Source organism: Malaclemys terrapin, chromosome 10 (genome assembly GCF_027887155.1).
Source record: "Malaclemys terrapin pileata isolate rMalTer1 chromosome 10, rMalTer1.hap1, whole genome shotgun sequence".
NCBI lineage: Eukaryota > Metazoa > Chordata > Testudines > Emydidae > Malaclemys > Malaclemys terrapin.
The window spans coordinates 16,024,415-16,037,137 of NC_071514.1; the positions used below are offsets into that span (position 1 = coordinate 16,024,415).

Below are 12,723 nucleotides of genomic sequence, written 5' to 3' on the forward strand. Positions count from 1 at the left end.
ATTAAAGAGCAGAGCAAATCAGAATAAATCCAAGCAAATCTTTGTTCCTTTAACTAGTCTCATCCCCCACCAAAATCTATTTAGGATAATCAACTTTGTGGTTTGATAACCAGGAGTCTTCGTTCAAAAGGAATCTTCTCCCCCATCCGTTCTTTTTACTTCTTTTAAAAAGTCCTGCTTTTACATTCAGCCTTGTGTCCACATGTACAACAGTGGTATTGGGTTTTTAATGTTGGGTCTAGGTTTTTCCCAAAAGGACCTAGGAGGGTTGGGAAGGATATGGGACAGAGGGAGGTTGTGTTTTCTGTCCTTTGCCACTGTTGGCAGATATTCACACCTCAGCAGCTGGAGTTTTATGGAAGGAATCAGCCAAATGGGGTTCTTTTGGAACTTCTAAATTGCACAAATTCTAAATGAAAACTGTCTGCTCTCCCCATGGTATCTGAGCTGACAGCTGAGCTGCCCCTTCTGTGTCTAAGTTCTTGTAGGGTCATTTGATACTATCACTTTTATAGCCAAGTGCCCCCAACTTGGGAAATAAATGTATGGCTCCTGGCCCAGCAGGCACATATCTATAGATTCTCCCAGTAATCAAGGGTTCAGGAAGGGGGAACAGTCTTCCCCTCAGTAACCGTACAATATACTCCTCTCACAGAGGCTCTAGACAGAAACAGTTAATGGTGCACAGGCCCCTGCTGCTGAGTCATGCAGAACTCTGGTATTAATTAACCATCTATCTCACAAGCAGGAGCAGGGCTGAAGGGAGTGGGCTGGAGAGCAGCTTCTGGTTGGTTTGAGGCTGAAGAAAAGGGTGGGCCCAACAGATCCACGTTGTCTAATGCAACATGTGGAGGCTCTCTTGGCGTGGTTGTAGCCGAGCTGGGAGTGTGTTTGCACCACAGCTTGCCCTGAGCTCAAAATGTCTTTCATCCAGATAGAAGAGAACTCAAATTTCCCTCTTCAGAACCTTCCCTATGGGGTTTTCTCTACCGAGGAGAAGGTGAGTTATCTGCTGCTTCCTCTTTGTGTTGCAAAGATTGCTGCTGCTGTGGGTGAATCTTTGCTCTGAAGTTCAGAGGCTATGAATGAGGAGGTGTTTTTTTGGTTGTTTGTTTTCCCAAATGCTGTATGATGATCCCCAGATGCCAGGGACAGGAAAGGCTTGCCAGGCTGGGAATCTTAGGGGTTAGCTGATTGCACTAGGAAGCTTCAGTGTATATACAGTCTTTTCTTAATTTGATGATGACCTGAGGGCTATTTCTTTAAAGAACGTTAATATTTTCTATAAGTACTTTATATGTATGTAATATGGACTTAATATATTTTCTGCTTTTGAGTATAAAAGTCTATATTTCCTCATGTCTCTCTGTATGCTATAATGTTTTCACTTTTCTTTACCAGCACCATTTTTATTATCTCCTTTATGGCTGAATTTAACCCCTCCTTCCTCTTCCCTCTCAAAGCCCCATTTTAACTTTTATCCTATATACTACTAATCTTAGTTGTATTGTGGAATGTTCGTTGTAAGCAATATGAATTGATGTATCTGAAAGCTAAATTTGATAAAAGAAATCTGTGTAAAATATAATTAGGCTTTGACAGTAGATATTGAGAGACAGTTAAAGGTTTATAACCATTAAAACACAAATTGTCAATATCCGATGTCAATATACACAGTCAATATCCTTAAATAAAATTTTAGTAAGCTCTCAAGCAGCATTTTTCTTACTTTGCATGTCAGTAAATTTCGACTATTATTGATGAAATATTTTTGTCACTTCCTGTATATACAGTGGAATTGATGTTTACCAACATTTACTGATTAAAAATCTAATCCTTCCAAGCTAAATATCTTTTCAAGAGAGGTTTGTTTTAAACATGATAGTGGTCTACAGGGCCACAATTATAATCCTATAAATTAAGGGCCTACCCTTCATTTTTTCCCTAATTAGGATTGGGAGTCAGGAGATTTGGGTTCTGTTCCTAACCCTGCAATTGACTAGCTGAGTGACTTTGAGCAAGTCAAGTCTCTTCTGTATCTTCTATATTAGTGGTTTTCAACCCGTGATCCATTAACTCCTAAAATTTCCAAAGGGGTCCACGCATCCATTTGAAATTTTGTAGTGGTCTGCAAATGACTCAAGGCTGAAAACTATTATTCTATATATTTAATGTTCCATTCAATGCATATGTGCAGGGACCACACGGTGGGACTTATATTTTCTGAGACACAGTTGGTGAGGTCCTATCTTTTATTGAACCACTTTCTGTTGATGAAAGAGAAGTTTTCACGCTTACACGGAGCTCTTCTTCAGGTCTGAAGAAGTTGACCTGAAGAAGCTATGACCTCACCCACCTTGTCTCTCTCATATCCTGGGTCCAACACAGCTACAACAACACTTATATTTTCTGGCCATACAAGAGAAACATGACACGGGTTTTGAAAGCAGCCTAATTTGGGTTAATCTATGGGAACTGGGTCCCTAACGGCTGGTCTACACTAGGGGGGGAGGGGGATCGATCTAAGATACATTGACTTCAGCTACACTATTCTTGTAGCTGAAGTTGCATATCTTAGATCGACTTAGAATCACTTACTTCACGTCCTTGCGGCGCGGGATCAACAGCCGCCACTCCCCCGTCGACTTTGCTTCAGCTTCTCGCAGAGCTGGAGTTCAATCAGGGATCGATTGATCGCATCCACACTACACACGATAAATCGATCCCCGATAGATCGATCGCTACCCGCCGATCCGGTGGGTAGTGTAGACGTACCCCTAGACTCCTTTTGAAAAATCACACCACGTACCTCCAATTTACTGTTCAATGCTACTGTTTGCAACAGATTACATGCATGTGCACATTTAGCAATGAAACACCCGCCCCACACAAACACACATTGTAAAAGAGAGAGCTGGCAAGCAGATACCTCTGGAAACAGAGAAGCTGGAGGATTATCAATGGTTAATGGACATTGCAGAGCCATCATAGAGGTTCTCAGTTAGTCTCTAGCATTGTTTTTGCCTATCAGTAGTAGTTTAAAAATGAATTCCAGCATAGAAGAGCCTTGGCTCTAATTATCTGGTGTTTTGCAAAGATAAACGCTGGATGATGAAACCAAGGGCATGTCTACACTGCAATAAAACACTTGTAACTGGCCCTTGTTAGCTGATTTGGGCTCAAGCTGAGTTTGGGCTCTGGGACCTCATGAGTGGGAAAGGTCCCAGAGCCCAGGCTTCAGCCCAACCCAGCTAACATGAGCCAGCTTAACCCTACGTTGCAAATTTATAGCCCCACAGCCCGAGCCAGCTAACATGGGCTAGCCCTGGGTGTTTTACTGCAGTGCTGACATGCTCTTAATCTGTTTCCAGATGCGTGTTTGTGTGTTACTGCCTAGTGCACTTTTTCCTTCCCTAGTAACTAATCTTTATTGTACAAATGTCTCAATTTTTTTTAAAAAGATTAAGATGATTTTATACCTTTTGGAAATTAATGTCCTATCACAATATTATAATAATCGCTCAGTTAAAATAACTGATTTTATTTTGGGCTACAGGTTACAAATTAACTTGTCCAGCCCTGAGATTTTTCTGGCAGGAATGCTTGCTGAATAAACATCTAGGATTATTTTCGTGCAAATCAGATTTGGGGTCTTGTTCAAAGAAGAGAGGCTAAAAGCAGTTGTTTTTTAATCTGTACTGGTTTTATTCTATTTTCATTGAGACAAAATTGAATACCTGTACTTTTGTTTGGGATGAAACTGGTTGTTGTGGTTATATTTCATTTAAATTCACTACCAGTTGGAACTTGTGTTTGTAATGCCAAAGCCTCTTTATGATTTCAGCACAGCTGTGGTAGGGAGGATGTGGTCTGTGCCACTGCAAAGGTAGCAGTGCCAGTTCTGAACAGAGTTTGTGTAGGTCCTGTAAAAACTGTCACAGATGAGCAGGTTTTTTGCTTTTGTTTGTTTTTATTTTCATTTCTTTACACATGGAGGAAACCTTCCACACCAGCCTTTCCTCTTTCCCGTGTGGAAGAATAGATCAGTGATAAGAGTACTAGCCTGGGACTTGGTTAATTCAGATTCAGTCCCCTGCTCTGCCACAAGCTTCCTTTGTGACCTTGGGCAATCACTTAGCTTCTGTCTGCCTCATCTGTAAAATGGGGATAATAGCACTTCTCTACCTCATGGGGTGAGGGGATAAACCCACAAAGATTGTGAGGCCCTCTGATACTATAGGGATGGGGGGCAGGGGGGCATACGAGTACCATGGATAGACAGGCAGGGGGGAAGGGCAATATCTTCCCCTTACCCCACCCCTGGAAGGTTGGGGTGGAAGGATGTCCTTCCACCCTCAAAATCTGTGAGGAATTTACCAAAAAAACAGTGCAGCTTCCCCTGCCTTCCTCCTAGATTTTAAAATCAGCAGCTTTTGTCCGTTAATTATAACTATGGTAAGGTAGGCACCGATGTAGCTCCTCAACTCCTACCCCACTTAAACTCCTTGTACTTCATTGTTTTTTCCCCAGAACCCTCATAAGAGCATTATTGGCCACAGGTATAAACATTTTTTTTTCCCCATTGTAGCCTAGGCACAGAATTGGGGTGGCAATTGGAGACCAGGTATTGGATCTGAGTGCTATTAAACATCTGTTCAGTGGACCAGCCCTTTCCAAGCATCAGGATGTCTTTGACCAGGTATTTATCATGCAGTTTGACAATGTCCATCTCCACAATGTTTTAAATGGAATGTCATATGAAATTTTAGTGACCCAGGCTCAGATCAAGAGCATTGTGGTAACTTACATGGAGTTCCTGAGTTGCTGGTTTGCCTCTTTTTTTTTAAGAAAGGAGGGAGGGAAGAGGGATTGGGACTGATTCACCTTTGTGGTGATGGTGATTTATGTCAGTGTAACTGCTGAATGGAATTACTGGCTTAAAACTGGAGTGTAACAGTGCTGGGTTGGCACTGTGTGCACATTGCTGCCCAGATGATTCTGCAGCAATCCACAGACGCAGCGTTAGATGGTCTAACTATGGCCCCAGTTCAGCAAAGCACAGGCAGGCCTCTCCTTCCTGTGCAGAAGTGGCAGGTGTAGGGGGAGTGCGCACTTAGCCAATCACAAAGAGCACCCGCAATTAAAATTTAGAAAGTAGTAAAATAAATGAGCTCTCCTAAAGGTTTCTTTCATCTGATTAAGAAGTGCACTATAGAGTGAAATCCACCTTGTTCAGAGGGCCAGTACCAAGGTTTATACACCACTCCAGTTCCACTTAAACCCCTACATTTCTGGCATCTTCATGAGGAGGAATCTCCAAAAGGAAACAACTTGGATTAAGTGGGATTTAAGTGGTACATAGACCTTGCGGGCTCTCTGCATGGGTGTAAATATAATTTATATCTCCGATCACAACTAGTCTTGTCATTGCAAGCTTCCATGGTATTTGAAGATGTAGGTGGATGATGATTTTTATTATTATTATTATTAGATTTATTACTTTATTTGGTTTGCAAGAGCACCTAGGTGCCTCTCTCACAGAGCAGGACCCTATAGTGATAAGTGCTGTAGAAAATCATAGTCCCTTCCCCAAAGAGATTGCAATCGAAGTATGAGACAACCAATGTATACTGGCTAACAAGTGCGGGAGCACAAAGAAACAATGAGACCATAGTAATGATCGTGATAGACAGCTGCGTGCGCAGAGACCCTGCCTGTTACTTCAGGATTAGTACACCTCTACCTCGATATATCGCTGTCCTCGGGAGCTAAAAAATATTACTGTGTTATAGGTGAAACCGTGTTCTATTGAACTTGCTTTGATCCACCGGAGTGTGCAGCCCCGCCACCTGGGAGCACTGCTTTACCATATATATCTGAATTCGTGTTATATCGGGTAGCGTTATATAGGGGTAGCGGTGTAATTTAATCTCAGTACTGGTAACATAGGAGATACCTCATGTACCATGTACAGCAAGTGGAGCTGAGAAAACAAATGTTCTCTCACACATCTCTACCTTTATACTATGTTTTAGCCAGCCCTTAATGACTTCATGGGGTTGGGCCATGAAGCTTGGAAGGAAGCTAGAATGTTTCTCCAAAAGCTACTGTCAGCCAGTGAGCCAACACTGAGAGACAACTCTGAGCTACGGAAAAGGTGAGGCATTCGGGAGCTGGAAGTGACTCAAGATTAACACTCGTGATTCCTCATCACATGTACAAAGCACTTTTGGCTCTTCAGCCTTCTCAGGGTCCTGGAGGAGATATTCCCAGAGAGTTGGAGGAGAGGAGCAGAGTGGTTGCTATTATTGTTGAGGCTTGGGAGCTATTGCACGCTACTGTTAGAAGCTGCTGGAGTGTAAACAGAAGCAATCCGTGCATCACCTAAAGAGGTGTTCTAGCCTCACTGGCAGAGCGTCCCGTTCCCTGGGGAAGGGTAGTTGAATGAATGTCACTGCAGTTCCAGTCTTCTCTCCCTCCCTTGATGCTTCATTTAACAGTGGCCTTGTGTAAATATTTAACATAGCTCTGGAGAGATGGATCTGTTGTTGTGTCGCTCTCAAGGCCTTTTGTAAACTTAGAAGGCACAATACAGTATCAACCTGAGGTAAACTTTCACGCGGGTTCCTTGCTGTAATGAAATCGGAGCTGGCCGCATATATAGATATCAGTATAGTCCCATGCTGGGCCAACGTTAGGGAAAATGGTGCCCTGGGCAAACGCAGGGGCAGCTCCCTGTACAGTGACCCCTCCCCCCACAGCTGAGGAGTGATCGGGGGAGGAGGGCATGCAGAGCTTCATGTAGCTGGGGGAGGTTCCCAGAGGTGGGTCTGACTCAGCCCTGGGAATGGCCAGTGCAGGGGAGGAGGAAGTCCTGTCCCTCTCCACCCTGTCAGGACTAGCAAGTGGAGCCTGGTGCACCATAGGAGCTCCCAGCCAGGGTGCCCCCAACCCTTCCCCTCCCCAGCTCCGGGCCCAGCGCTTGGGACTTAAAGGGGCCTTGGGCTGGCTTGGTGGCGGGAAGAGGGCGGTTGACCATGTGTGAGGCCAGCCCCGGTCCCATAAATCCCATGTATGCCGCATGAACGTCAGGGTATGCAATACACTGCAATAAAACACCTGCCACTGGCCCAGGTCAGCTGACTCGAGATGGGGGAAGGGGGGGTGGCGCTATAAAATTGCAGTGTAGATCCTCCGGATCCCAGAGCTTGGGCACCAGCCTGAGCCCAAACATCGACACTATAATTCGATAGCCCCATAGCCTGAGCCCCGCAAACCTGAGTCAGCTGTGGGTGTTTTATTGCAGTGTTGACATACCCCCAGAGTCCTGAAAGGTTTAGCACTTGTGAGGTCCGAAAACAAGAGGGTCTTAACACGTGTACTAAGGAGAGACCTTTTGAGCTTTACAGCTGTCAGTAGTATAAAGGCTGTTTGTAGGCCTCCTGCAGGAGGGCACATGAATCTAAAACAATTGCGATCACACCTTCCATCCAGTAGAAGGCAGTGAGGACACATACATACTCACCTGCCAGTGCATCCCAATGGATGCATTTCCTCCCATGTAGAAAGAGTGAGATCTCCCACTCATGCAGCCCTTCCTGTGCTCTATTGTACATTTCCTCACAGGAGCTTGTAGAATCAGTTAACCACTTCAGTGCAATAGCAGCTTGTACCCTCTGTGCACTTACTTTATACACCACGAGCTAGCACAGAATTGCAGCCAGGCAAGATTTTTTCAGAGCAGATGCCAGAACGTAGTTAGTGCAAAAAGAGACTGAACTTCCTTTAAGCCAGCCCAGGGTGACACCAGCTTTTTTGAGAGTTGTAATCTTTGTTTTGTATTTGTAGAGCATTTGTACCTCAGGCCTCTACTATAATGCACCTTCCAGCTAAAATCGGTAAGTCTCCTGAACTGATATCTACACGATTTGCTTGTATCCACTGAGACTCCCACATGCCCCAAATGTTCTAGATGGTCAGATTGTGGCTGTGACAAGGAATGGGTGTAAAGTAGATATTACAGATGATTAATTGCAGGTGCCATCTCTGATGTCACAGATAAAACATGTGTGCACCATATTTTAACATAGATGTAAGGCCTCCGGAAGCAACTTTTACTAACTTAATCAAATCAAGGTTCCCTGGTGCCACATAATCCCTGAAGTCAGAACTATGTCTCCATAGGCCCATATGACCCCACTGGCTCAAAGCCCTTTTCTTTAGGCAGATGATTATCTTGACTGCAGAACACTGTGTCATGTAACTACAAATAACTTAAGGCTCAGTTGTGCCATTTAGATCCTCCCTACCAGAGCAGTGTCACACTTGCCCTAAGAGTGAGCACTGGGCTGAATTTTGCATTGAGTTTGCAAGATGACTCCTGGAGGTCCTGGGTTTATGGAGGCTGGGTGCCTGGGGGACTTGTAGCTCTCATTAGGTTAAATTTATTAAGTCTGACAATTCTGGAAAGCACCAGAGCAACCATTTCCTCCTATTTCTATAAGGTTGTCTGTCACTATGGTATGTGAGCACATATATTATGATATTCAGGTGAAGAAAGAGTCAAGACATACATACGTGTGTGTGTGTGTGGTGTGTGTATGAGGGACTGCTTTTAACAGGGCTGATAAATACAAACCAAGGGAAGGGGAGAGAGTGAAATCAGCCTTGTTTCTAACCTGTGACCAGTTGAATTTCAAAAACTGTCTCTGCCACCGTGGCCTGCAAGTTCTTCTGCAGTACTACCAAGCCCAAACGTTCAAACAGGTCAGGCACCAGCAATCATGAGTTAAAAAATAAATAAAATATTGTGGAGTTCTTTTTAATCGCCTTCTAGGTTTTGAGCCTTTATGGTACATGTGGGTCAAATTTTAAGCCTTTCTCTGCAACTATAAGGGGAAGCCTTTTTTCTTTAAATGAAAGCTGTGAGTCTCACATAATCACCTGATTCCAGGAGCTGGGGCTATAACAAAATAGTACGGGACGTGTGATAAAATCACACGAATTGGCAACACTGTTTCTGTCAGTAACTTTGGAACTGGTGCTAGACTGGGGACCTGAAGCCATGTGTGGGCTGATCAAGTAAGGGTGGAGCCAGGAAGGGGAAGAAAGTTTCTTATAATCTTTGGTATTTGTCATTCCCACTTCATACATTTTGAGTTCCATCAGGGCCACCAAGGTAATTGAAGTGTGAGTCAAACCATTTCTCAAAAAGGGCACCAGGGGGCAGTAGATGCCCTGTTTACAAAATCCTTTCCTTTGTTAGCAGTACTGCATTCTCAATAGCATCAGCAAAATGAAAATGACAATAGAAAATGGTTAAATTGTACAAAGCACGTGGTTTGTTCATATATTTGTAGCTAATGGGTTGAAATGGTGTTTTTTCTTGCTGCTCTTCACTGCAAGTTTAAAAAAAAATAAACAGTTTTGTAGTGTGTAACTTTTACCCTCCACGTGCCGTTGGCAGCAGTCCCCTTTTATAGACTATCTGCATGATTACTACAGTCTTGTGACGGCATGTTTCCAAACTCCTCTACTTCTCTTTCCCTTTCTCCGTCCTTTTCAGGGCAACAGAATGTGGAAAGTTTATGCTCCTTTGTTCTACCAGATAATGGTCTTTCATACAGTCGATCTATATTTTGTGCTTTTCTTTTTCCCAGGAGACTACACTGACTTCTATTCTTCAAGGGAACATGCTACAAATGTTGGGATCATGTTCAGAGGGAAAGAGAATGCTTTGATGCCTAACTGGTTCGTAGTTCAGTTATCTGTTTTCTCACATGTCGTGTTTTACACATTTTGCAAAGGCCTCTATAACCTTACAGGAAAATAAGTCCCTAGGGACAGATTTCTAGTTTAGTGTACATATAGCTCTGCTATGGAGCTACGACGATGTATACCAGCTGAGGATCTGTCCCCCAGTGTCTGAAACGCCACGTCTGCATTCTCCACTATGTCTGAGCTGTGTTTAGTTGTAGCAGAAAGGAGTGACTGTGAGGAGTCAGTTGCAGCTCCCTGATTCAGAGACAGTTTCATCTGAGAACTGGTTCTTCTCATATAGCAAGACACCAATGATTGCGTGTCAGTAAATAAATCTGGATGCCTAAAAAGGTGGCACCATTCAGAGGAAAAATGTATTCAAAAGTGGTTAGATAACAGGGGAAACTTAGTAACTTATTGTAAAGTGCTTGGAGCTTCCACGGTACATGGTTCTGGTGATTGTAATACAGCATTTAACATACAATCAATGCTTTGTTTTAACAAGGTTGCACTTACCCGTCGGTTACCATGGCCGTGCATCTTCAGTTGTGGTGTCTGGGACACCAATTCAAAGACCAGTGGGGCAGATGCGACCTGACGATGGTGAGTTCCTGGTCATGCCATTGAAATGCGCTGTTCTCCTTAGCGAGCAGCATGGGACTGGAATATGTTTGGCTGCCTCTTGTCTTTTCTAGCTTCATTGCTTGTTTATTTTAGCTTCATAATGCACCTTTCTGTCTGTTTAATTCACAGCTAAACCTCCAGTGTTTGGTGCTTGCAAACTTTTGGACATTGAGTTAGAAATGGTAGGATGTATTTATTGTATTACAACTTTCCCTTTTAATAAAGGCATGTAAAAAGCTCTCTATGAAAACATAACATGATATCGGTTATATACATTCTTCTAGCACCTCCCTCTGGGCGGTATATTGCCTGCTGTAGAACTTGCTTCAAAGGGGAGAATTCAATGCCTAAGAGTTGCATGGGAAAAAGAGCCAATTTTAGGCTAACTTCTCTCCAGTATCATTCCAGTTCAAGGGGTATGAAAGACAGTGGCTGCATGATGGGCACTGGTAGGGAGGGTGCATTTTAGTGAGACTCTTTTAGGAAATATATTCATTTTCTATGAGCCCATGGCATTGGCCTGCTAAACCCAGGGTTGTGAGTTCAATCCTTAAGGGGGCCATTTTGGGATCTGGAGCAAAAATCTGTCTGGGGATTGGTCCTGCGTTGAGCCGGGGGTTGGACTAGATGACCTCCTGAGGTCCCTTCCAGCCCTGACATTTTATGATTCATGCCCCTTAGCCAGTCTCTAAGCTGATAACCTAATCAGCTGTAGCTGCAAAGGTCTAAGCGGAGGTGGCAGAGGGATGTAGAGAAGGGAAGATTCCTTGGTTAGGCAAACCGGAAGCAGAGTTTGCTGCATAAGATTCTGTTACAGGAACTTAAAACCTCTGCACAGGGAGACTTGATCATATTTCTTAATGGACAAACTATAGCTCTGCGCATGTGGGAGCTGCAGTTTTAATGAGAGTCCCTGTTGGCAAATTCAGGCCCTGAGTTTAATGACTGACTCTTATCAGCTCACTGCTATTCGGGTGGTTTAACCCTGCTCTCTCCCATGGGGAAAGGAAAAAGCTATAACTCTTGTTTCATCTGCACAAGGAGATTCCAGTTAAAGTTAAGGCGGAAAGCAAGTAAAATCGCATTCTACCCTATCTGTCTTATCTTAGCACTACCTACGGGGGATTTGTCTTGGTGTAAACAAAGGTTTTATTTTCAAAACTTTGACTTGGTTAAAGCATTTTCTTCTCCATTTCAGGCGTTCTTTGTAGGCCCCGGAAACAAGTTGGGGGAGCCTATCCCAATCAACAAAGCTCATGAGCACATTTTTGGAATGGTCCTTATGAATGACTGGAGTGGTAATAAGTGTTACTCTGATTCCCTGGGGGGAATGCTTTTTGCTGTTACATGATATTCAAAATATTGACATATATTGTATTTGTTTTAAATGATAGAAATATAAACTACTCAGGACACTGACGGGTTGAGGGTAGTGGGAGTGGAATACAGTCTACAACTTTCAGGCATTGGTTCAAATCCAGCTCAGGTCAGTAGTGACTAAGAGCTACTGCTAATGGAGGTCATCTAGCTATCTATGTGAAATGAGCTGATTTTAGGTCTAATTCCTGCTTATCAGGGACATGACATAAAACATCGCCACAGCTGGCGCTCTCAGCAGAGGGTAGCTGTATATTAGAGGGAAAAGAGTTAGCAATTACAACATATTCCCTAGTGTAGACACAGGTGAACACTTTTTAGCTCGATTTAGCTAATCAAGGTGGACCTTAAGATTGATTTCAACTAGTTAAATGGAAGTAAAAGAGTCATAGATTCTAGGACTGGAAGGGACCTCGAGAGGTCATTCAGTCCAGTCCCCTGCCCTCATGGCAGGACCAAATACTGTCTAGACCATCCCTGATAGACATTTATCTAACCTACTCTTAAATATCTCCAGAGATGGAGATTCCACAACCTCCCTAGGCAATTTATTCCAGTGTTTAACCACCCTGATAGTTAGGAACTTTTTCCTAATGTCCAACCTAAACCTCCCTTGCTGCTGTTTAAGCCCATTGCTTCTTGTTCTATCCTTTGAGGCTAAGGTGAACAGGTTTTCTCCCTCCTCCTTATGACACCCTTTTAGATACCTGTTAACCCGTGTCTAGGCTAGGGGAAAATATTGGCTGGGTTGGAGTTAGCTAACGTGTTAACTAAACCTGAACTAACATTGGCCTCTCTTTCTAAGCTAGACCTACCCAGAGGATTTTGAACTGTGCTTTTGAGCCCTTCAGATGACTGCTTTATGTCATGGTTGAGCTATCCTGGGCAAGCGGGTGGTATTTCATTGCTTGTTCAGTGGATGGTGGTGGCTATTGGTGTGCAGAGCTCTTCATCTGTCTCTCT

General features: G+C 43.6%; 1 protein-coding gene across 1 annotated transcript in view; it reads left to right on the plus strand.

Moving 5' to 3' along the window:
• Positions 1–834: 834 nt before the first annotated feature.
• Positions 835–12,723, plus strand: part of FAH (fumarylacetoacetate hydrolase) — a 30,523-nt gene continuing 18,634 nt past the window's right edge. The window contains exons 1-8 of the mRNA XM_054041757.1: positions 835–1,000; positions 4,589–4,699; positions 6,036–6,157; positions 7,849–7,898; positions 9,660–9,750; positions 10,265–10,362; positions 10,513–10,565; positions 11,582–11,681. Of these exons, the coding sequence (XP_053897732.1) occupies positions 920–1,000; positions 4,589–4,699; positions 6,036–6,157; positions 7,849–7,898; positions 9,660–9,750; positions 10,265–10,362; positions 10,513–10,565; positions 11,582–11,681 (706 nt within the window). The 5' untranslated portion in view covers positions 835–919. The remainder of the gene's footprint in view (positions 1,001–4,588; positions 4,700–6,035; positions 6,158–7,848; positions 7,899–9,659; positions 9,751–10,264; positions 10,363–10,512; positions 10,566–11,581; positions 11,682–12,723) is intronic.